We start from the raw sequence: 23,927 nt of genomic DNA, 5'->3' as shown, positions 1-23,927 counted from the left end.
AGCTAATGAACTTGAAAGACCCCATGCAGACAACAAGCAAAGCTAATGTTGTTTACAAAATACCTTGCAAGAACTGTAACAAACACTACATTGGACAAACAGGCCTAAAATTAGCCACCAGGATACATGAACGTCAACTAGCCACAAAAAGACATAACCCACTCTCTCTAGTATCCTTGCACACAGATGAGGAAGGACACCACTTTGACTGGGACAACACATCCATCCTAGGACAAGCCAAACAGAGACAGGCACGAGAATTCATAGTATTTCAGTTGGAATGCCATGCTTCTATCATCAAACATATTGACTTGGATCCCATTTAACACCCACTGAGAAAATGAGCAGGAAATGACATCACCGGAAATGATGTCACCAACCCAAGGAAACCTAAACACATAAATAAAAAGTGGGTCATGCCACCAATGCTTCACCCGGATGCTCACTGATGATATTACCTAGTATGGTGACAAAACATCTGAAAACGAACCTTCCCACTCAGTGAGCAAACCTACATCCATAAATGAGTCAATTCCAAATTTTATGCACTATTCTGAAAACCAATGTTGAAAATATTGAATCATAACTGTTGTCATTATATACTCAAGTAAATATGTGATGCATCAACTTCAGTTTCAAAAAAATTAACACAAAGCATTCTAATTTATTTGTCAGATGGCAAGTACCCAAACTGTTCAAGTATTTGTTCCACTATTAAGTGTGCTTATTAGGTCCAATTTTATATGTTTGGAGCAGGTACTTAAAGTATCAATAGGTCCTTGCATATCTAAGGTGTGGGTCAAATGCCTATTTTCAGACCCCATACCAAAATTTGGCTGCCCAAAACTCTAGTGCCAGCCTGACCGCATTCCGCCTCACTAGGTCCACAAGAAGCCTAACTGACAGTTCTTAAAGAAACTACTTGTGGCTGCAACCAAAAAGTGTAACTATGTTTGTAAAAAATCTTATTTGAAGGTGGAATCGGAATAGCATATGCAATTCTTGCTTTTTCCTTTTGCTGAAGTTATTGTTAATGAGTTCTACTCTTAAATAGATTATGTTGTTCCTAAAATTGTGACTGTGCTTCAAAGCAGGATAAATTGGAGTATATTCACTTTATTGGCCAGTTTTTTGTTACTTCAAATGTCTATCTAGATTGACAAAACTACCGTAGCTTTGTGGAAGGAATTGTAACTTTTTAAAACTATCATTTGGCAATATATGACATCTTTGGCTCCAGGAAATGTCAACTTTATGGATAATGCCAACAGTCTTGATGTTGGTGTAAACATGTGTTGGTGTAAGCATAAGTTTTGTAAATTTTGCTTCATCACTTTGTATTTTCCAAAATATTCCTTTTCGATTTAAGATTGTTGCATATATCCTGATTACTGAAACATCTGAACTTATTTTCTAATTATTGTTTGCTTGCTATTTTAGAATGTGGCAACGAAAGAAGAAGAAGAAAAACCCAAAGTTCTCTCAGCAAAGGAGATTAAACAAAAAATTGAAGAATACAATGGAAAAGCTAAAAGCTGCTTGGGAATGCGTTTGGTAAGTGTCCAATTTATCAGTTTTAAAATGAAATGTAATAGAAATTGCAATAAATGATTCTTTTTTTATAGTATTTTTCAATACCACATTTATTAATAAATTTCCTATGAAAATCCAGATTTGAAGCAAAATTGAATTTCTAATTCAGTTGCTTTCCTTGCGGCTACCCTAGCTTCAGCTGAAGGAGTGCTGCAAGTGATAGAAGTAATCCTGCACTGACAGCAAGAGAAAAATAGCAACCTATAACTTACTTTAACTTCAAATGAACATTTAAACTACCCTATCACAGAGTCATAGAGTTATAGTGATGTACAGCATGGAAACAGACCCTTGGGTCCAACTCGTCCATGCCACCCAGATATCCTAACCTAATCTAGTCCAATTTGCCAGCACTTGGCCCATATTCCTCTGAACACTTCCTATTCATATACCCATCTGGATACCTTTCAAATGTTGTAATTTTACCAGCCTCCACCACTTCCTCTAGCAGCTCATGCACCACCCTTTGCGTGAAAATGTTGCCCCTCAGGTCCCATTTAAATTTGTGAGAAGATTTGTAGCTTGGGTGCTCATTGTTGTGGTTCTGTTCGCCGAGCTGGGAATTTGTATTTCAGACGTTTCGTCCCCTGTCTAGGCGACATCCTTAGTGCTTGGGATCCTCCTGTGAAGCGCATCTGTGATCTTTCCTCCGGCATTTGTAGTGGTTTGAATCTGCTGCTTCTGGTTGTCAGTTCCAGCTGTCAGTTGCAGTGGTCGGTATATTGGGTCCAGATCGATGTGCTTATTGATTGAATCTGTGGATGAGTGCCATGCCTCTAGGAATTCCCTGGCTGTTCTCTGTTTGGCTTGTCCTATAATAGTCGTGTTGTCCCAGTCGAATTCATGTTGCTTGTCATCTGTGTGTGTGGCTACTAAGGATAGCTGGTCGTCTCGTTTCGTGGCTAGTTGGTGTTCATGGATGCGAATCGTTAGCTGTCTTCCTGTTTGTCCTATGTAGTGTTTTGTACAGTCCTTGCATGGGATTTTGTACACTACATTGGTTTTGCTCATGCTGGGTATTGGGTCCTTCGTTCTAGTGAGTTGTTGTCTGAGAGTGTCTGTTGGTTTGTGTGCTGTTGAGTGCTAGAGGTCGCAGTAGTCTGGCTGTCAGTTCGGAAATGCTCTTGATGTATGGTAGTGTGGCTAGTCCTTTGGGTTGTGGCATGTCCTCGTTCCGTTGTCTTTCCCTTAGGCATCTGTTGATGAAATTGCGGGGGTATCCGTTTTTGGCGAATACATTGTAGAGGTGTTCTTCCTCTTTTTGCAGTTCTGGTGTACTGCTGTGTGTTGTGGCTCTTTTGAATATAGTGTCTTGATGTAACAAAAGAAGTTGCATCAAGACACTGTTCAAAAGGGCCACAACACACTGCAGTACACCAGAACTGCAAAAAGAGGAAGAAGAACACCTATACAATGTATTCGCCAAAAACGGATACCCCCGCAATTTCATCAACAGATGCCTAAGGGAAAGACAACGGGACGAGGACATGCCACAACCCAAAGGACTAGCCACACTACCATACATCAAGAGCATTTCTGAACTGCCAGCCAGATTACTGCGACCACTAGGACTCATAACAGCACACAAACCAACAGCAACTCACCAGAACGAAGGACCCGATACCCAGCATGAGCAAAACCAATGTAGTGTACAAAATCCCATGTAAGGACTGTACAAAACACTACATAGGACTGGACTCCCCTAACCCAGTGAAAACACCTCATCTATTTATCTTCTCCATGCCCCTCATGATTTTATAAACCTCTATAAGGTCACCCCTCAGTCTCTGATGCTCCAGGGTAACAGCCCCAGCCTATTCAGCCTCTCCCTATAGCTCTAATTCTCTAACCCTTGCAACATCCTTGTGAATTTTTTCTGAACAATTTCAAGTTTCACAACATCCTTCCAATAGGAAGGAGATAAGAATTGCATGAAATATTCCAAAAGTGGCCTAACCAATGTCCTGTACAGCCACAATATGACCTCCTAACTCCTGTACTCCATGTTCTGACCAATAAAGGAAATTATATCAAACGCCTTCTTCAATATCCTATCAACTCCACTTTCAAGGAATACAAACTTGCACTCCAAGGTCTCTGTTCAGCAACACTCCCCAGGACCTTACCATTAAGTGTATAAGTCCTGCTCTGATCTGCTTTTCCAAAATGCAGCACCTCACATTTTATCTAAATCAAACTCCATCTACCACTTCTCAGCCCATTGGCTCAGCTGATGAGATCCCGTTGTACTCTGAAGTAACCTTTTTCACTGTCCACAACAGCTCCACTTTTGGTGTCATCTGCAAACTTACAGAACGAACTGCTAGAGGAAGTTGTAGAGGCTAGTACAATTGCAACATTTAAAAGGCATCTGGATGGCTATATGAATAGGAAGGGTTTGGAGGGATATGGGCCGGGTGCTGGCAGGTGGGACTAGATTGAGTTGGGATATCTGGTTGGCATGGACGAGTTGGACCAAAGAGTCTGTTTCTGTGCTGTACATCTCTATGACTCTATAGCTGAAGCATAACTTCCTTCTTTTTGTGTTCAATGTCTGTCACTTCAAATTATAACTCTCTTTTCTAATTCCATGCTGTAACTGCAAGCTTATCATTTGCAGTTCATATACTTGGGCAACCAGATTACTCTGCATCAGGAGACCTACAATCTTTCACCATTTAAATAGTATCCTTTTTTGTTTGTCCTGCCAAAATGGACAACTTTACATTTTTCCACATCAAATTCAGATGCCAGTCATTTGCCTACACACTTAACTAATTCGTGATCTCCTTATCCTTTTCACATTTTGGCTTCCTACCTATTTTTGCATTATCTGCAAATTTAACAATTATACTTTGATCCCTCCATCCCCTCATCCCAGTATTTTATGTAAAATGTGAAAGCCAAAGTATTGATCCAAGTAGCACACCATTCATTAGATCACTGTGTGGTGAACTATTGTCTTCTGACATGCTATGCTGTAGTTCATTTCTACTTTGTATTCATTCTGCATGATTATGCTGATCACTCACAGAGAAAACCTTTGAACTGCTCCCATTGTGTGTTGCTGTTTAACTGAGATAAACACACCAAAATAAGTTGCAAGAACTTATAACTTATGGCACAACTTATGAAGGCTGACTGAAAGGGCACTTTCATCTTGGGAAATTTTCTAAGTGTACATCTTTTATTTTTTTCAGTCATTGTGTTATTTATTTGTTTAATAATTCTCCAGTTCATGCTGCACTACACAAAGCTGAATTATAATTTAAACTCACTTCACAATTAGGAAAGAGCTGAATACATATAACCCAAAAGAATTGCACAGTGCTTTTAAGTTCTGTGATTTTAAATTGGCTTTTGTTACTGCCTGTAGTATTTGAAGTTTAGAAATGTCACACTTCTCATGATCTAGGTAGTTTTTAACATTTAATTTGGAATATTAAAATCTTCCATGATCACAAGCCTAGCAAGTTTGGAATGTTGCCAGTGAGGTTTCTTGCTGAAAAATGTATTATTGCTTTGTTTATGAGCTTCTAAATTTTGCTCATTTATCCCGGAGTTTGGCTCTGTTGGCAGAAATCCAGGGAAATTAGTGTACTGAGATTAACCATTGAAAATAAGTGTTAGATTTCAAAACTTGTTAAATATAGGATATAGGTAATTTCAAAGTAGGTAATTCCAGTTAATATTGCCATTTTGAAATATGTATTTATGTATTTTCAGGACCCAGTAGCAGCTGAAACAGTGAATGTTCATCTTTATAGATGTTATAGTCATTGATGTGCTTGCATAACTTTATTGCAGTATTTGTCAGTTGCTACAGCAACACAAATTTATATTCATTTTATAGATCAAGCTGCAAAATTTCTAATTAATTTAATCTTAATATAATTTCCGGTTGAACAAACTTTGTGCATGAAAAAAGATCTACCAATTTAGCTGTAAATAAGACCATGTTATTTAATATTAACATTTGATTAGCATTCCTACAAAATCTAAAAATAATGAGATTGTATCCAAGCTATTTAATTGCTGGCATTGAGTCGGTAGAATCTTGGCAACTGGTTGTAATCATGATGCCAGTAGGAGCATGTTATTTATTAACATCTGTGTAACCAGATGTCTTGTTATTTTTTAATATTATTGTCCTTGATGTCCATACTCAGTGTCCTTGACATCCAAATTGGCACCATCTGTCCATCCAGGGCACTGCCACCCTGCATCCTAACAATGTTGAAATCCAGTTTTATTCCCCACTGTTCAGATGTTCTTTCTGAGGATGTGAAGATTGTGGAATAGCTTATTCACCTCAGTCAATGGTTGTTCTACAAGTCTACAGATCTTTAAAACCCCACCTAACAAGCCTTTCATTCTGACCTGTTCAACCTTCTTGGAGTAGGAGTAGGATTTTTGATTGTTTCCCTAAATACTATTTCTAGGAAATCTTCTTCATGGTGTATTGCATGATGGGCTAAACAAAATCAACGATAAATGAACCTTCTGTTGATTTACACACACATCGTAAGATCTGAGAGTCTGTTAACATTTACTTCACGCTATCTGAAGGTGCATGTAGCTTTGGTTATGAGCATTTCATTTTCAATTCTCACCATTAATGCTATTTTTCAGAATCAGGATGGCACATACACTGGTTTCATCAAAGTTCATCTCAAGCTACACCGGCCTGTCACTGTCCCAGCAGGCATCAGACCACAGTCGATCTACGATGTGTTGAAAGAAGTAAATCCAGCAGAAATCACCAATAAACGAACATCATTTTACCTGCCACTGGATGCAATCAAACAGCTTCACATCAGTAGTGTAACCACTGTTAATGAAGTGATCACAAGCCTGCTAAAAAAGTTCATGGTGATTGATAATCCTCAAAAATTTGCTCTCTTCTACCAGACCAAAAAAGACAGTGATGGTAATGTATACATTTCTGATATATTTTCTTGACTGATTTTGCATATTTTAAGTAGTTCAGTAGGTGGAAGGAAGGATATAGTTCAGTTTGTCAACTTAACCAATAAGGGCAGTTGCTTAATACCAAGAAATACAGACCATAACTACCATAAAAGTAACTAGTGGCTTGCCTTTATACCCATTTTCATACCTGTTACTCTCAGAATAAAATAACTTTTAACGAGAGATTTAAAACTAGTCTCCAATAATTGGCCATGCTAAACTGCCTGTAGTGTTAGGTGAAGGGATAAATGTAGGGGAATGGGTCTGGGTGGGTTGCGCTTCAGCGGGTCGGTGTGGACTTGTTGGGCCGAAGAGCCTGTTTCCACACTGTAAGTAAGTAATCTAATCTAATTGTTTTTCTTAAAATATGTGATGTTTGAGAAGAGTCATAGAAATATACAGCACAGACACAGACCCTTTGGCTCAACTTGTCCATGGCAACCAGGTTTCCTAAACTGAACAAGTCTCATTTGCCTACAATTGCTCCACATCACTGTAAACCTTTCCTATCCATATACCTGTCCAAATGTCTTTTAACTGTTGTAATTGTACCCGCTCTACCCCTTGTTTTTGGCAGCTTGTTCCATATACACACCATCCTCTGTTTGGAAAAAGATGCCCCTCAGTTCCCTTTTAAATCCATCCACTGTCATCTTAAACTAGTTTTGGACTCCCCTACCCTGGGTAAGAGTCCTTGGCTATTCACGTTATCTATGTCCCACATGATTTTATAAATCTCTATAAAGTCTCCATTCAGTCTCAGGGGAAAAAGGTTCCAGCCTCTCCTTGTAACTCAACTTTCCAATTTCAGTAACATTCTTTTAAATTGTTTTTGCACCTTTTTCATTTTAAAACCATCCTTCCTAAAGCAGGGCAACTAGAATTGTACACAGTACTCCAAATGTAGCCTCACTAATATCATGTACAGCTTGTCACATGACATCCCAACTCCTGTACTCATTGCTGTGACTGATGAATGCAAGCATGCCAAACACCTTCTTTCACCACCCTCTCTATCTATGACACCTCTTTTAATGAACTATGTACCTGCACCTCTAGGTCTCTCTCTCTTTGACAGCACTCCCAGAGTCCTACCAGTAACTGAGTAACTCCTATCCTGGTTTGTCTTAACAAAATGCAATACTTCACATTTATCTGAATTAAATTCAATCTGCCATTTCTAGGCCTACTGGACCAGTTGATCAAGATCCCATTGTACCCTTAGACAACCTTCTTCACTGTCCACTCTATGGCAATTTTGAGGACATAAACAAATTTACTAACCATGCCTCCTATACTCACATCCAAATTGTTTATATAAATGATGACCAACAGTGGACCTGTCTCCAATCCTTGTGGCACACCTCTGGGCATAAGCCTCCAGTCTGAACAACAACCCTCTACCAACACCATCTATCTCTTACAGACAAGCCAATTTTGAATCCAATTCGCTAGCTGTTCGTGGATCCCATGTGATCTAACCTTACTAACCAATCTACGATGAGGAACTTTCTTGAATGCTTTGTTAAAGTCCAGGGAAGACAATTTTAAAAAACAAAATAACTACAGATGCTGGAAATCAGAAGCAAAAACAGAAAATGCTGGAAAAACCCAGCAGGTTTGGCAACATCAGTGGAGAGAAATCAGAGTTAACATTTTGGGTCCAGCGATCTTTCTTCAAATGGTGCCAGACCTGCTGAGTTTTTCCATCAATTTCTGTTTTTGTCCATGTAGACAATATCTACTGCACTACCCTCATCTATCATCTTGGCACCTCTCCGTAAAACTAAATCAAATTTGTGAGACACTATTTCCCAAGCGCAAAGCCATGCTAACTATCTCTAACCAGCCCTTTCCTAAATGCATGTGGATCTTAAATCTCAGAATCCCCTCCAGCAACTTACCCAACACTCATGTAGGTTCACTAGTTTGGAGTTCTCTGGCTTTCCCTTGCAAGCTTTCCTAAATGATGATACAACATTAGTCACCCTCCCGTCTTCCAGCATCTCATCTTTGGCTGTCAATTATACAAATATATCTGCAAGGAGCCCCACAATTTCTTCCTAGCTTCTCTCAATGTCCTGGGATACAATTGATCCATCTCAGGCTCCTCCAGTAGTCCCCAACATCACAGATACCAGTCTCCAGCCAATTTGATTTACTCCAAGAAACGGCTGAAAGCACTGGAATACTGCAAACGAAATGGATCCTGATAACATTCCGGCTATAGTACTGAAGACGTATGCTCCAGAACTTGCTGCTTCCCTAGCCAAGCTCTTCCAATTAAGTTACATTACTGACATCTACCTGACAATGGGGAAAATTGCCCAGGTATGTCCTGTACACACAAAGCAGGATAAATCCAACCTGGCCAATCAGTGTACTCGCCATCATCAGTAAAGTGATGGAAGGGGTCACCACAGTGCTATCAAGCAGCACCTGCTCAGCAGCAACTTTCTCAGTGATGCCCAATTTGGGATTCACCAGGGTCACTCAGCTCCTGACCTCATTACAGCCTTGATTCAAATATGGACAATAGAGCTGAATTCCAGACGTGAGGTGAGAGTGACAGCCCTTGATGTCAAGACCATGTTTGACTGCGTATGGTGTCAAGGAGGCCTAGCAAAACTAGAATCAGTGGGTATCATGGGGCAAACACTGGTTAGAATCATACCTGGGACAAAGGAAGATGGTTGTGATTGTGGAGGATCAGTCATCTCAGTTCCAGGGCATCTCAGTCCCTCAATGCAGTGTCCTAAGCCCAGCAATCTTCAGCTGCTTCATCAATGACCTTCCCTTTGTCATAAGGTCAGATGTGGTGATGTTCGTCGATGATTGTACAGTGTTCAGCACCATTCACAACTACTCAGATACTAATGCAGTCCGTGCTCAAAAGCAACAAGATATGGACAACATCGAGGCTTGGACCGGGCAAGTGGCAAGTAGCAGTCGTGCCACACAAATGCCAGACAATGACCATCACCAATAAGAGACACTCAAATTATTGCCTGTTGATATTCAAGATATTACCATCATTGAATCCCCCACTGTCAACATCCTTGGGGTTGCCATTGACCAGAAACTCAACTGGACTCATCACATAAACACAGTGGTTACAAGACCACGACAAAGACTAGGTTTACTGTGGTGAGTAACTCACCTACTGACACCCCAAAGTCTATCCACCATCTACAAGGCACAAGTCGGGAGTGTGATGGAATACTTCACCGCCTGAATGGGTGCAGCTCCAACACTCAAGAATTGTGACACCATTCAGGACAAAGCAACCCGCATGATTGGCTCCACATCTACAAACGTTCAATCCCTCCACCACCAGCACTCTGTAGCAACAGTGCGTGCTATCTACAAGGTGCACTGCAGAAATTTACCAAAGATCCTTAGACATCACCTTCCAAACTCACAACCATTTCCATCGAGAAGGACAAGGGCAGCAGGTACTTGGGAACAGCACCACCTGCACGTTCCCCTCCAAGGCACTTATCACTCTGACTTGAAAATTTACTGCTGTTTCGTCTGTCATTGGGTCAAAATCCTGGAATTCCCTCCCAATTGGCATTGTGGGTCAACCCACAGCAAGTGGACTGCAGCGCCCCACCACCTTCTCAGGGCAAATAGGGATGGGTTATCAATGCTGACCAGCAAGTGATGCCCAAGTCCCACAGATGAATAAAATAAAAGCTGCTCCTATTGCTCCCACATACTTTCTGAAGTGTTCTGTCTGGTCTACTCCTGCCCCCACTGGACCTGTGGAAGTAGTAAGGGGAAATAAAAATCACACGACACCGGGTTATAGTCCAACAGGTTTATTTGGAAGCATTAGCTTTCGGAGCACTGCTCCTTCATCAGTTGGTTGTAGAATATAAGATCATACGATACAGTATTTATAGCGAAAGATTACAGTGCCATACAGTGATATATTGAACAAACCTGGATTGTTAAGTTTTTCATCTTTTAGAAAGACTCCACAACCATCTGATGAAGGAGCAGCGCTCCGAAAGCTCGTGCTTCCAAATAAACCTGTTGGACTATAACCTGGTGTTGTATGATTCTTAATTTTGTCCAACCCAGTCTAACACCGCCTCCTGCACATTAAGGGAAACAAGACTCTGCAATACATCCCTCCCCCACTTCCTTAAACTCCCACACTCACTTCAATTCCCAGCGTTTCACTCTCTGCAACAAGCACTCTGGGATAGCAGGACAGAAAGAAAAAGGAAGTTCTTGTAACCCTTCACAATGAGCATATTAATGGTGTTAAATTTGCACAAGACTAGTGGCACATTCCTGTTATGAACTAGGCAGCAGTGCAGCACAGTCACCAGTAACTAGACAAGAACTGTGACAAATGAATTGGTCAGTTAATGGCAAGAGTCAGTGAGTATGTGTGTACCCTTGACCTGATCTATGTCGCTCAAAATCTTGGAGTGACCTTCCATGTCAAGGATGGTCTCCACTTCAGCCTTCTTTCTAATGAGTGAGCTAAATATCTGACTGAATTCAGTATACAAATTAGCGATGAAGCAAAAGTTGATGCCTTCACCTCAATTCAAAATTGGGTCACTGGACCCAAAATGTTAACTCTGACTTCTCTCCAATTGTGCTGCCAAACCTGCTGAGCTTTTCGAACAATTTCTGTTTTCGTTTCTAAATTGTACTGATTTGGTATTGTCCCTCAAATTGTGTCTTTGTTGTGATATTTTTGTTTTAAAAATATTAGAAATTTAATTCAACTGCTTCTACTCTCACGACTAACTCAGAAGTCAGTAGAAATCTGACAATCTGTTAAATGCTTCAGTGTAGTAGTTTTACATTATTTTGAGTTATTTTAAATCTGGTTTAATTCATATTGTTAGCATGCAGATACAGCAAAAGTAACTAAGAAGAAAATTAAATATTGGCCTTTATTGCAAGGGAATCAATTACAAAAGTAAGAAGATCATGTTGTAGCTGTATAGGGCACTTTGCTGCACAATTTTGATCTTACTTTAGGAGAAATATACCTGCAGTAGCTTACAGTATACTGGCAGGAAAATTCAGAGAAGGTTGACTAGTCTGATGCTTAGGATAAACGGTTTGTCTTATGGTGAAAGGTTAAGCCTGTTGGGCCTATCCTGAATGAGTTGAGAAGATTAAGAGTTGATCTAATTGAAACCTGGAAGATTCAGAGGGAGCTGGACAGGGCAAGTACTGAGAGGATATTTCCTCTGATGGGAAAATTTAGGGGCTAATAAGAGATCTCCCATTTAAGGAAGATGAGGTGGAATTTGTTCTCAAGTTGTCAGTCTTTGGAATTTTCTTCTACTGACGACAATGGAGGTTTCAAGGCTGAGGTGGGCTGATTGTTGTTTGACAGGGAAGTTGTAAGTTGTGGGAGGCAGGCAGGAAAATAGCATGAAGAACTCAACAGTTTTAATGAATAATGGAGCAGGCTGCATGAGCCAAATTCTGCCCCCCTACCCCCACGTAACTATTTCTTACAAATATATTATGTTACTTTTACTCATGGACGGAGGCCTATTCATCCTCATTACATATCCTTATTTTCAGATCTATTAATAAAAGTGCATCAAATTATCACCAAGTATATCAAGAATTACAATTTAATTGGAAAAGAAGATAACAATAGCTTCATTCAGTTACAGTAGTTTATTGAAGAATTTGTGATTATGCAAATTACTTTTATGAGAAATGTAAACCGTAGTTATCCCAACCAGTATATTTTGGGCATTATTTCCTAATAGCACCCAAAAGAGAATCTCTAGATCCTGTTTCTTTGTATCACAGTCTAAGAATCAGATATAAACAGCAGAAAGCACAAGGGTTTGTAATTATGTTGATCTTCACAACTATTATTTAGGTGTAACACAGAGAACTTAATAATTATAATCATTACACCCACTTTTTTTAAATTTCCTTTGTTAGTGCACCTGCAGAAACTTAAAGAAAATGAGCATCCTCTTTTAATCCGTCTTTTGGCCGGACCGGACACAAATACCTCAAGTTTTGCATTGAAGGAGAATGAAACTGGGGAAGTTGAGGTACGGTTTTCAAAGTTAATAAGATTACAGAAATAAATAAAAGAACTGGTTGTGTTGTAGTTTCTTATTTAAGCACCACAGAAGCGTTCATTCTTGCATGTTATTTTAAACTTCTGTATTACCGTGAGGTAATTAATTTGATTGCCATTGCAAATGACAGCATTGCAAGCAAGAAATTTGAATACATAAGATTGTCCTGTGTAAGATTATGCTAGCAAGCTATAATTGTTGGAAGTTACAGTTGAATGAGGGTTGAATTCACCTGGAAAGAACTACATGACCACTTACCAACAACTGCTTGGTGTGGTAAGGGTGAGGGCTTGCCATGTACTAAAATCATCTTGAAAGCCAGATCGAGTTAGACACATCAAGTTAGACCCCATCTACCACCCCCTGAGAAAAGGAACAGGAAGTGACTTCACCAGAGGAAATAACATCACCACAGGAAATGACGTCACCAACCCAAAGAAACCCAAACATATAAATAGAAAGCAGGAATTTTCAGCCTGAGGCCCACTGAAGATGTTACCGTTTTGGGTGACAAGATATCTGGAAATGAACCTTCAAGCTCAGCAAGCAAACCTACATCCAAAGTCAGATATCTTGCTCAACTGAGTGATCTTTACTTGACATGAGAATTTCAGGTTTTATTGTCACAAATGATCATACGGGTTATATCAATGCATGTCTGAGCAGTTAATTTTATAGTTACAAAAAGTTCACTTGACCAACTGCTGTATATTTAATTAGCTATTTCCACTTTATTTTCCTGATCTCCTCTTTCCTTGACCAGATTATCATATAAATCTATTTCTTCATTCTGGCTTACTGGATTTTGTCACCTCTTTTGTCCTTGACATGACACTTACTGATAGTCAAACTTCTTTTGGAGTTTCAGCAGTTTAGGGTTTGTGCCAAGTATCTCATGATCCCATTCATCAGTCTTCCCTTACAATGCTCAGAACTTAAATTGAAAGAGAACAGCATATTTTCCAATTTACCCTATAAAAAGAAATTATATCTTCCAATGAGATCATTTCCACAATCATATTGGCTATGTAAAGAGTTCCTTAGTGGATTTGTTAGCCATATATTACTTAGTTCTGAACTGCTCCACCAATGGCAACATCTTCTGCACACCTACCCTGTCAAAAACTTCCAATTTGAAATCTGATTTTTTTCTAGGTTAAAAATCACACAACATCAGGTTATAGTCCAACAGGTTTAATTGGAAGCACACTAGCTTTCGGAGCAACACTCCTTCATCAGGTGATCATCAGACTATCACCTGATGAAGGAGTGTCGCTCCGAAAGCTAGTGTGCTTCCAATTAAACCTGTTGGACTATAACCTGGTGTTGTGCGATTTTTAACTTTGTACACCCCAGTCCAACACCGGCATCTCCAAATCATGATTTTTTTTCAAGACACAGTTCTTTATTGGAAAATTATTCCACATTCTGTGATGAATTATGTGATCAGAAATGTATAGCTTTCTGGACAAGTAAGTTCTTAATTATTTGACATTTGAGGACTGCTGACAAATCACACTTTTTTATTGAAGTTTTTCATTTTGCACTCAACCTTGACAAATGTGACCCCCACACCTTCAGATCATAGATCCTGTTCCAGGAATTCCAGAAGGGACAAGCATAGTGATTCAGCGGTTAACACTGCCGCCTCAGTGCCAAGGATCTGAGTTCGATTCCACCCTTTGGTGACTGTCTGCATGGAATTTGCACGGTCCCCTGTGTCTGCGTGGGTTTCCTCCAGGTGCTCCGGTTTCCTTCCAAAGTCCAACCTAGGAAGGAGTTAGGTGAATTGGCCATGCTAAATTGTGCATAGTGTCCTGGGATATGTAGATTAGGTGAATTAGCCTTAGGAAATGCAGGGTTACAGGGATGGGATAGGATAGGAGTGGGTCTTCAGAGACTCAGTGTGGCCTCGATGGGCCGAACGGCCGCCTTCCACACTGTAGGGATTCCATGATTCTAAGTTGGCATAATTCTGTGGCTAGATAATCCTCAGTCTGCAGTATCACTGTTTCTCACCCATCTGGAGGAATTGGCTTTGGGGATAACAGACTCTGAATCTCCTGCACGTATTTAAACTGTAACTTCATGTGAAGGCTTTCTGCAGCTGCTGGAGGCTGCTGCTGGTCCTGGGCTTGCTAGTGCATCTGTTCCTCCTAAATGTCTCTGTGCCTTTGCACCAAAACAGCAGTGAGAGTAAAACCTGCTGTGATTGCTTTCCTTTGTCATGTTACCAATGAACCTGAGCGGTAAATGTTGAATGAAATGGGTCATTGATAATGTAAGTAATCAGCATTTGTATCATATGATGATTTAGCATATTCCTCTGTATGGTGAAGGCATGGAGTACTCTATCATGGAGAGCATGGAATACTTCTGCATGGAATTTTGACATCGGGGCCATATTCTGATGAATACAGCACAAATCATATTGTGCAAATATAAGTAGGAGCTCATGGGCCGAATGATCATTGATATCTTGGACCCCATATCATAGATCATCCATAAAAAGCAGCATTGCATGTAAGGGCACATTGGTGACTACTTACAGTTCAATGTGAGAGAAAATCAATTCCATGCCCTTGAGATCTATGAATCTATATGCAAATGAAGATTGCGGAGACCACTTTTAAGGTTGCCTATGATCAAATCTGCTTCACACAAATGACTGATCAATCTGTGATCTGCTGTCAGGATCATTAGTAGCTAGGAGCTATATTCCACATTGTTGGTCACTGCATGCATTTCACATGCAGCATTCTATGATTATAGATATCTTTAACCTGTACTGTGTAAGTGTCTGATTAGTGCCACTCGAAGGGTTTCTCATTTCTGACAAGTGGAGACCATGTGCTCAGACAGAAAAAAAACACTTACGCCACCCACTCTGGGCACAATGGCAGCTGTTTATCCATTGCCATTACATATTTACAATTCAGATGAAGATGGAAGGCAATATGGATCACAATTTGCAGAATAAGTTAGTCTGGTAATCTAGGGACACCTCCACCCTATTTTCATTCTTGCAATCCTTGTCAATCCCATAATTTTTGAGTTTCCACACTTTCTTACTCGCCTCTTTCGTCTTTTGTCTCTTACTGTTGCCCCCTGAATCCTTCTGCCCAATAGCTTGGTCATGCCAGCCACCGATGATACACTGTCTCATCTTGTTAAAGGAATAGTGATGACTCCCACATTAGCCATGTCTCATACTTGTACGTTGAGTTGCTCACTGTCACGATTATTATCCCTTCTGCATTTCATGGAGAAATTATGCCCTTCCACAAAAGGGCAGTGAATTAGATGCATAGACATGAGACAATTTGCAAAAGAAATAAATATGATGTGAAAAACACAGTTAGTCGTTGGGGATCTGGAAATGTGATGGATGCAGATTTAATTGAGGCATTTAAGTGGAAGTGATTTGATTAATTCATTAGAAGTAGTATTCTGGATTATAAGGAAAAGGTAGGAGAATGGTAATCATTTGGAGACAAGATGGGCCACATACCTGTTTCTGCACCCTAACAATTCTGGGATTAAGTCAGCACTCTCTCCTCATGCATTATACCTGTGAATGTTGTTTTCCCTTTACATAGTATTTCTTGCAAGTCGGCCTGATAAGTGCAAGACAAAAAGTTTTGACAAAGTGTACTTTCTTTCAACAATGCTGAATAAAATCACAGAATCCCTCCAGTGCAGAAATAGGCCATTTGGCCCATCAAGCCTGCACCTGCCCTCCAAAGAGCATTCCACCAAGACACCCCCCCCCCCCCCCCAACCCCATCCCCATAACCCTGCATTTACCATGACCAACTCACATAGCCTGTACACTACGGAGCAATTTAGCAGGGCCAATCCACCTAACCTGCACATCATTGGACTGTAGGAGGAAACTAGAACACCCAGAAGAAATCCATTTAGCAATGGGAGAATGTGCAAATTCCACCATACAGTCACCCAAAGCTGGAATCGAACTCCAGTCCCAGGTGCTATGAGGCACCAATGCTAACCACTGACCACCATTCAGCACCTGTACTTCTGAATATTACATATTTGACACTTGATTGCAGCTGCATCTCTAAATAGCAAGTTGGAAGACTTTGAAAAGGCCTAAAAATGTCAGCAGTTGATGTGTTTTTCCAATAGCAGGCAAAGTTTTGCTTTGTGTATTATTGGCAAAAAATTAAATTTAGACTGTGTTGTAAAAATGATGTGCTATATAAATGATATTCTTCACTGTCACATTTTTAATTAGTTAAAGTTAATCATCTAGGAAGTTGACAGATGCATTAACTATTACGCTAAAAATGTGAAACAGGAATTTGAACTCCTTAGTGGGAATGGGATTGAATATAATTGTTCTGGCTTCTTGGCACTGACTGTCTAAACTCACATGTAGGAATTGCAGAAGAGAATCGAACAGTAGGATAGTAGTACCTTGGTAACTATATCCAATGAGGAATTAGCTCCTGCATTAGATAAAGGAAGAAACATTTGGAGACAATTCCCTTTTCTTTAAGAAAGTCTATTTAGCTGTTTGGGATGATGATCACTATTGCACTTCCATCAACACCTGCATAGGAATGGATTCCTGCTAATACATTGCAATATCAGACAATGGATGTCATTTTAACTTTGGCCATTGGTGTAAATAGTCAGTATGAAAGTAATGAGCATCAAATTAATCAATCATTAAACAAAATGCCACATTTTCCTTTGCACTGATGCCAATGGCAGGAAATTTGGTGGGGTCTTTGAGTTACCAATTCAGTATTACCTCTTTACACTGTTGTTCAAATTGAAATGATCGCTAATGGCTGTAAAGTGTTGTCATGATGATATAAATAAAACAATATACTAAATATGAACTATTGATATTTTTGAATTCTCTTTTCTAGACTGGAAAGGACTGAGGCTTTCCTACAATCCCTACAGTATGGAAGCAGGCCCTTTGACACAACAAGTCCACACCAACCCTCTGAATAGTAACCCACCCAGACCCTTTCCCCATTACTCTACTCTACATTTACCCCTGACTAATGCACCTAGCCCTGAACATTACAGGAAAGTTAGCTTAGCCAATTCACCTAACTTGCAGAACTTTGTATTGTGGGAGGAAACCCATACAGACACTGGGAGAATGTGCAAACTCCACACAGACAGTCACCCAAGGCTGGAATCAAACTCAGGTCCCTGGCACTATGAGGCAGCAGTGCTAACCATCGAGCCACAATGCCTTCATAGTCTGGAAGGTTTTAAAAAGGAGCCAGAAACTGGGTTAGCAAATAATAAACTATGTTTTCAAGACACTCAAAAACTTTGGCTGGCACAGTAATCATTGTTAAAAATCATACTACACCAAGTTATAGACCAGCAGGTTTATTTGGAAGTACTAGCTTTCGGAGTGCTGCTCCTTCATCTGGTAGCTGATGAAGGAGCAGCACTTTGAAAGCTAGTACTTCCAAAGAAACCTGTTGGACTATAACCTGGTGTTGTGTGATTTTTAACTTTGTCCAGCCCAGTCCAACACCGGCACCTCCACATCACAGTAATCCTTAGTTGACTACATTTTAATCAGAGAGATATATAGCCTTGTCTAAGCAGAATTTCAACCAGAGGGTTGAAGAGAAGAACTGATTCAGCCCATCTTGCCTGTTCACAACAGCTTTATTTGTACTTCATATTTAAGCTAATATTTTAGAATAATATACTAACTTCCTTGGATATTTTTTCATTCCTACAGTGGGATGCATTTACTGTGCCGGAGTTGCAAAATTTCCTCATGATACTAGAGAAAGAAGAAAAGGAACGGATCCAACAGGTCCAGCAGAAATACACCACATTTCGACAAAAGCTGGAGCAGACTTTGAAGACGGTTGGGAAACCTGGATAACTGGATTGCAAAAAAGCCAAAAACAGAAGCATAAGACTATCCTTTAAATATTGCTCAGGACATGTGAGCAGGATTATCTCAAGGGACAAGTGCAACAATAAAGCAACAACAAATGTTGCTTTTAAAACTGTAAAAGTGCAGAGTTGGTGCCAAGGTTGAGAAACATTACTGTATCTATGTCCCACTCTGGATTGACTAAAAACAGCTGCTTTTCATGAGTTTCCTATTGTAACCCTTTGAGTACTGAAGGAACTATAAATACAGCATTTCTAGACAAACTTTTAAAAGTCTATTTGAAGAGTACTGTGAATTAAAATCCTAAATAGGTTCTTTGTTTATTTGCTTATAAGTATTCAACATAGCAAATTTACATAAAATATAAGTATGACAGACGTGGGCCTGCAGTTTGGAAGCTGCAGAAGGTATTCAGTGTTCAAGGGGTTGTTCTGGTTATTCTGCAATGCACCAAATCATTGGTTGGGACTTGAGGAGAAGTGTCTATTAAAAGCAGCAAGCTGCTTTTTGCATGTAAGACAAAAATCTTTAAAATGTTTTCCTTTTTTTAAAAAAATACCTAACTGTTGCATGTTTGGGGAGCTGAGTGGAATTGCATAGAATGCCATTACGTAATTGAAGTTGTCTCAGAACATATGCAGCTTTCTTAATTGAATGCTTTTAAAGAGAGCTATATGAAACATAATTACCTTGAATGATGATATTTAATAATGAAGCACCTATGTGAAATCTCTTTTTAAAAGAGCATTTAGAGAAAGTTTCTATTATTTGGTATCAATGGTGAAATCCTAAATGTCCACAACAGAGAGATTTTATGGTTTAGAGGCACAATAGGCATTCAAACAGGTACAGTGGTGCTCTATCTGAACTCTGCTGCCTTTCCAATTCCACCACAAGTCCAGGGACAGGAAGGCTTATGGTCAGACTTCCTGTCCTGCTGAAAATTGAGAGCCTTATGTAGGCAATTAGAGACAACTGAACGATCATCCCACTATTGCTGGTATTAACTCAGTTGTAGGCAGGCCTTTTGACATCCTTTGTGCACAACGGTTAACACTATGAGGCTTTCTTATGATCTCTCATGATAGGGAGAGTTTCATTATTCAAAACTCCTCCAAGTCTGAGTGATTCACTGTCAAGAATGTGAGAACCACCAAGAGCCGCAGTCTGCACTTCTGCTGACCTCTGTACACCCTGTCCCTGAAAACAGTAATGCAGGTCTTTAAAGGTGAGATTTTCAAAGCTTCCATAAAATCGTTTTTGAATAAATCCAATATTTTGTCCTGTTAATTTTGCTGTTTCTATTTGACTGGCAATTGGCTTGTATCGTTTATTCTTGGAGCAGTAGCTTTTCTGCTTCCTTTACTGTCATTTCTATACTATCTCTTGAAGTTAATTTTAATTTCAAAATTATATGGAGATTAAGTTCTAGATAATGGAATGAGTGAGCACAGTGAGGACAGTCCCTTGTACTTTTCCCTCGTGGCAGATTTGATGGTGGATTGATTTAATGAAATGGAAAAGTGGTGGTTAGATGGCCTTCTGACTGTGCTATCAATTGAGAGCCTTAAGTCAGCAATTAATAGTTAATTAAGGGAGCCATCCTGTGTACACCTAGGAGTGGGTAGAATGCTTGCCATGAAGGGAGCATGGCAAGGAAATCTCTGTGGGATCCCAGTGGGAACCCCTTATTCAAAGATCTGGAAAATGGAAGTCCTGCAACAGTCAACCTCTTACAGCACCTTTCAACTTTAGCCTGGGATACCTCAATGATCCCTGGCTTCAGGTAGATGTGGTACAGGAAATCTGGCACACTGCTGATCAGTAGGGCTGCTGGCATTTGGCTGGCAGACAGGACCCACAGTGCCTCCAAGATCCTGCTTATCATATTAACTGTTTTAGAGCTATAATTTAATTCAATCCACACTCTTACTGGAATTCTTCTATCTTCACAGATTTTGGGTGAAGTGAGTTTGGGCATTTGCTAGTGGGTATGATACTATTTCTGAAAGCTGTCCCAGAGGCCAAAAGGATAACCAACATAGAAAATGCAAAATCACACAATAGAAGCAAATGATGTTAAGGTTAAATGTACTGAGGCACTTTTGGAGGCAAAGTGGAATTTAATTCTATTTTGTGGATTTTGGTACAAAGTACTGCACTTAATGTATCAGCAGTTTAAGGCAAAATGGAATTTGAGCCAGAAAGGAAAAATTGGGCAGGTGTTTATCATAGAAACCCTACAGAAAGAGGTTGTTCAGCCCATTCAACTCTCCAAAGAACTCAACTACCACCCACCCCCCCAAAAAATGCTATCCTTGTAACCCCGCATTTACCATGGCTAATCCATCTATTCTGCACATTTCTGGACACTACGGGCCAACTTAGCATGGCAAATCCACTTAACCTGCACATTTTGGACTGTGGGAGGAACCCAGAGCACCTGGAGGCAATGCACACAGACACAAAGGGGAATGTGCAAACTCCAAACAGTTGCCCAAGGTTGAGATCAAATCTCGGTCCCTGGCACTGAGACAGCAGTGCAAAACTTGATTTTTAAGGATGAGAAAGAGGAGATTTTAGGAAGTCAGTTTCCTGCACATAGGACCTAGGCAGCTAAAAGCCGAGACCCTAGTGGGGATATAAAAAAGGCAGGTGTTTATAATAGAAGATTACTTTGTGAGGTAACACCATGGGAATAAACACATTATCTTTAAGAATTTTTAATGAGTTTGATAATGCTCTATTATAAAAATTGGATAAATTGATTCAGAATTCATTGACAACGTTAGACAATAAGCATGTTCCTTCGTACCTCACATACATTTCATTCAGGATCCAGGGCAACAGAATAAAAACTGATAGTTTTTCAGCTTTTCACTTGGGTGCTTTTTACTAAATTTCATCATTCCCAAATGGTTTAAGGTATTACTTTCCTCACATGATATCTGAATTTGCTAAAATATTCATACCAAATTGTATTGTTATTTCACTGCTATGCATTGTGGCACTTCATTTTACACTTGTGCTTTCTAGGATGAAATTCAGCTTGGGTGACAGTGCAAAACAGGAAATAGTAGTCCATTTCACATTCAGTATGATTATTTTATTATAATTGATGGGAAGTTGATGGAGTGTAAAATGAGCTGCTTGTGTGCTATCATCCAATTTCCACTGCTGTCCAAAACATTCATCCCCCAAATATGCATTTCACAGAGCAAAAAGTAATTGTTCAGATTACTTTGACACAGTGTACAGTAAAGGACCGATATAATACCATGAATAGAAGACAACTGCTGAATTCAAATCATTGCACTGAAACACACCTTTTCCTGAAGCCAAACTGAATTAGTTAGGTAAGCAAATTTAGCAAAAAATGTCTTGCAAAATTTTGTTTTCTTTCTTCCTAATGTTTCAGTTTTGCAAGAAAAAATGGAACTATTAGTACTTTAGAATGCAGCATTTAGACAATGCTGTTCCTGAAGCTGTTACTCATCTCTCATGCATTTGGAAATACATTAACTTGTGTTAGAAATTTGAGTAAGTTTGCAATTTCTAAAGGATTTCCACATTTGATTTCAGTTGGGAAAAGATTGGTACTCTGACCATAATAAAAATTTTCTTCCCAACGGTTTTTACTCAAGTCCCATATTGGTCTGAGAAGCTATGTATGAATGAAACTAGATTCATCTAGTATCTGTTGAATTTTTTTTTAATTATTGTGCACCAAAATGTTCTTTTTAAAACCACTCACAAATCTTTTTGGTGAGCTCACTAATTCTGCAACCTCTTCCTTCATAGTTTTTTCAACAATGCAGTTTTTAGTTTAACTTCTTTCCCCACTGATTTTTTTGTTTCAAATAAATTTGCTCCTCTACCAATTTTTTAATAATATTTAGCTGAGCCATTTGTAAATGCCATATCATCCAGAATGATCAAACATTCTAAGTGACCTCTTTACATCTGAACCCAGTAGGTTAAAGATAGATTTCTTTTAATATGGAAATATTAAGAGGATTGTGTGTGTAGGCCAGTAAACAGATTAACTAACATTCAAAAATAATTGGGCTATATGATGCGCACAGCAGATCCCAAGGTACTGTTGAAGATGAGCAGTAAGTTCTCCAACAATGCTGACCAATGTTTATCCCCAACTAACATCACCAAAATAGATAAACTGAACATGTAACTTATGCCTGTATGTGTATCTTGCTGTGCACCAATAGTAATCAGAAATACCTACAAAACAGTAGTTATTATAACCAATTTATTATTTTTGAAGTGTAAAGCACTTTTTATGTCCTCAGGATATTTCAAAGTGTATATAAATTCCAATTTTTGATTCAAAAGACAATGTTCAAGGTATAATTAGATATTACAAAATGGTTATTAATGGACAACAATATACATGCTGAGTCATTACCTGCATTCTCTTGAAAAGGACAAATCTCCTTTGGCGAAAAGTAATTAAGTTATTGGAATACTTTTGCAGTTGAACCTCCAGAAGGAGATCAGTGAAGTTCAATATTCAACAAAGCATTCTAGTTAACTGCAGGCAGTATCTGCTTTTTTTGACAGTTCCACATGTGCAGTTTCTCAATTGTCTTTTTTATTAAAAAATTACAGCAACAAACCATTACCCTTAGAGGTAAAGAAAATACAGATGTTATATTATGCTTTTTAATTTATTTAGTTTGATAAAGTTACCTTCCAAAACAGAACAAATATTTTATTGTACAATGCTGCAGGATATTACATCTATGTCATATGAATGATTGGTGATAAAAAATCTGGTTTAACAATGAACATAAGAGTATCTGCCTGATATTCTCTACTTTAAGATCAATTAATTAGTAGAAATTGCATATTATAAACAAAGTTTTATTCTGAACTTTTATTGCAGAGAAAAATTGGCATCCATTATTTTTAAATTCCAGGTGCATTATTACTGGGGTCTTGATCTAAATTCCAGATTTCAAGGGAACTTTCTGAAAGCGTTTTGCAACAAATACTGTAACATTCTGATTAAACATTTTAAATTAAGAATCATGTCTTCTCTTTTTCAATTTGTTGTATAATTTAGTTCTGTGTCATTTAAAATGTCAGATGATACAAATTAACATTTAATTTGTTTTTTAACACAAAACCTATCTATTGAATGTTCTACATTCTGACAAAATCAGATGTTTTAATCTGTCTGACGATATTGGATAGGATTTGTTTTGAAAAACATTTTGTTGGCAATTAAGTATCTCAAAAGTGTTGTTTCAAGAAGTTTGGGCCAGATTCTAAGTTCACAGAATGCCAGTCAAGTAAGAATGAATCCTTTGTCCAAGTTGCTGAAAATTTACCCCTGAAAAACT

The 23,927-nt window shown here is 39.0% G+C and overlaps 1 protein-coding gene across 3 annotated transcripts in view; it reads left to right on the top strand.

Moving 5' to 3' along the window:
• The window catches only part of rassf5 (Ras association domain family member 5), a 125,844-nt gene extending 102,234 nt beyond the window's left edge, over positions 1-23,610 (top strand). For all 3 annotated transcript variants that reach the window (XM_072563677.1, XM_072563679.1, XM_072563678.1), the window contains 4 exons: positions 1,441-1,554; positions 6,226-6,523; positions 12,508-12,623; positions 18,400-23,610. In XM_072563677.1, the coding sequence (XP_072419778.1) occupies positions 1,441-1,554; positions 6,226-6,523; positions 12,508-12,623; positions 18,400-18,549 (678 nt within the window). In that variant the 3' untranslated portion in view covers positions 18,550-23,610. The remainder of the gene's footprint in view (positions 1-1,440; positions 1,555-6,225; positions 6,524-12,507; positions 12,624-18,399) is intronic.
• Positions 23,611-23,927: the final 317 nt, after the last annotated feature.

The sequence above is a fragment of the Chiloscyllium punctatum genome, chromosome 45 (genome assembly GCF_047496795.1).
Source record: "Chiloscyllium punctatum isolate Juve2018m chromosome 45, sChiPun1.3, whole genome shotgun sequence".
In the NCBI taxonomy this organism is placed as follows: domain Eukaryota; kingdom Metazoa; phylum Chordata; class Chondrichthyes; order Orectolobiformes; family Hemiscylliidae; genus Chiloscyllium; species Chiloscyllium punctatum.
This window is presented reverse-complemented; position numbering and strand designations above follow the sequence as displayed.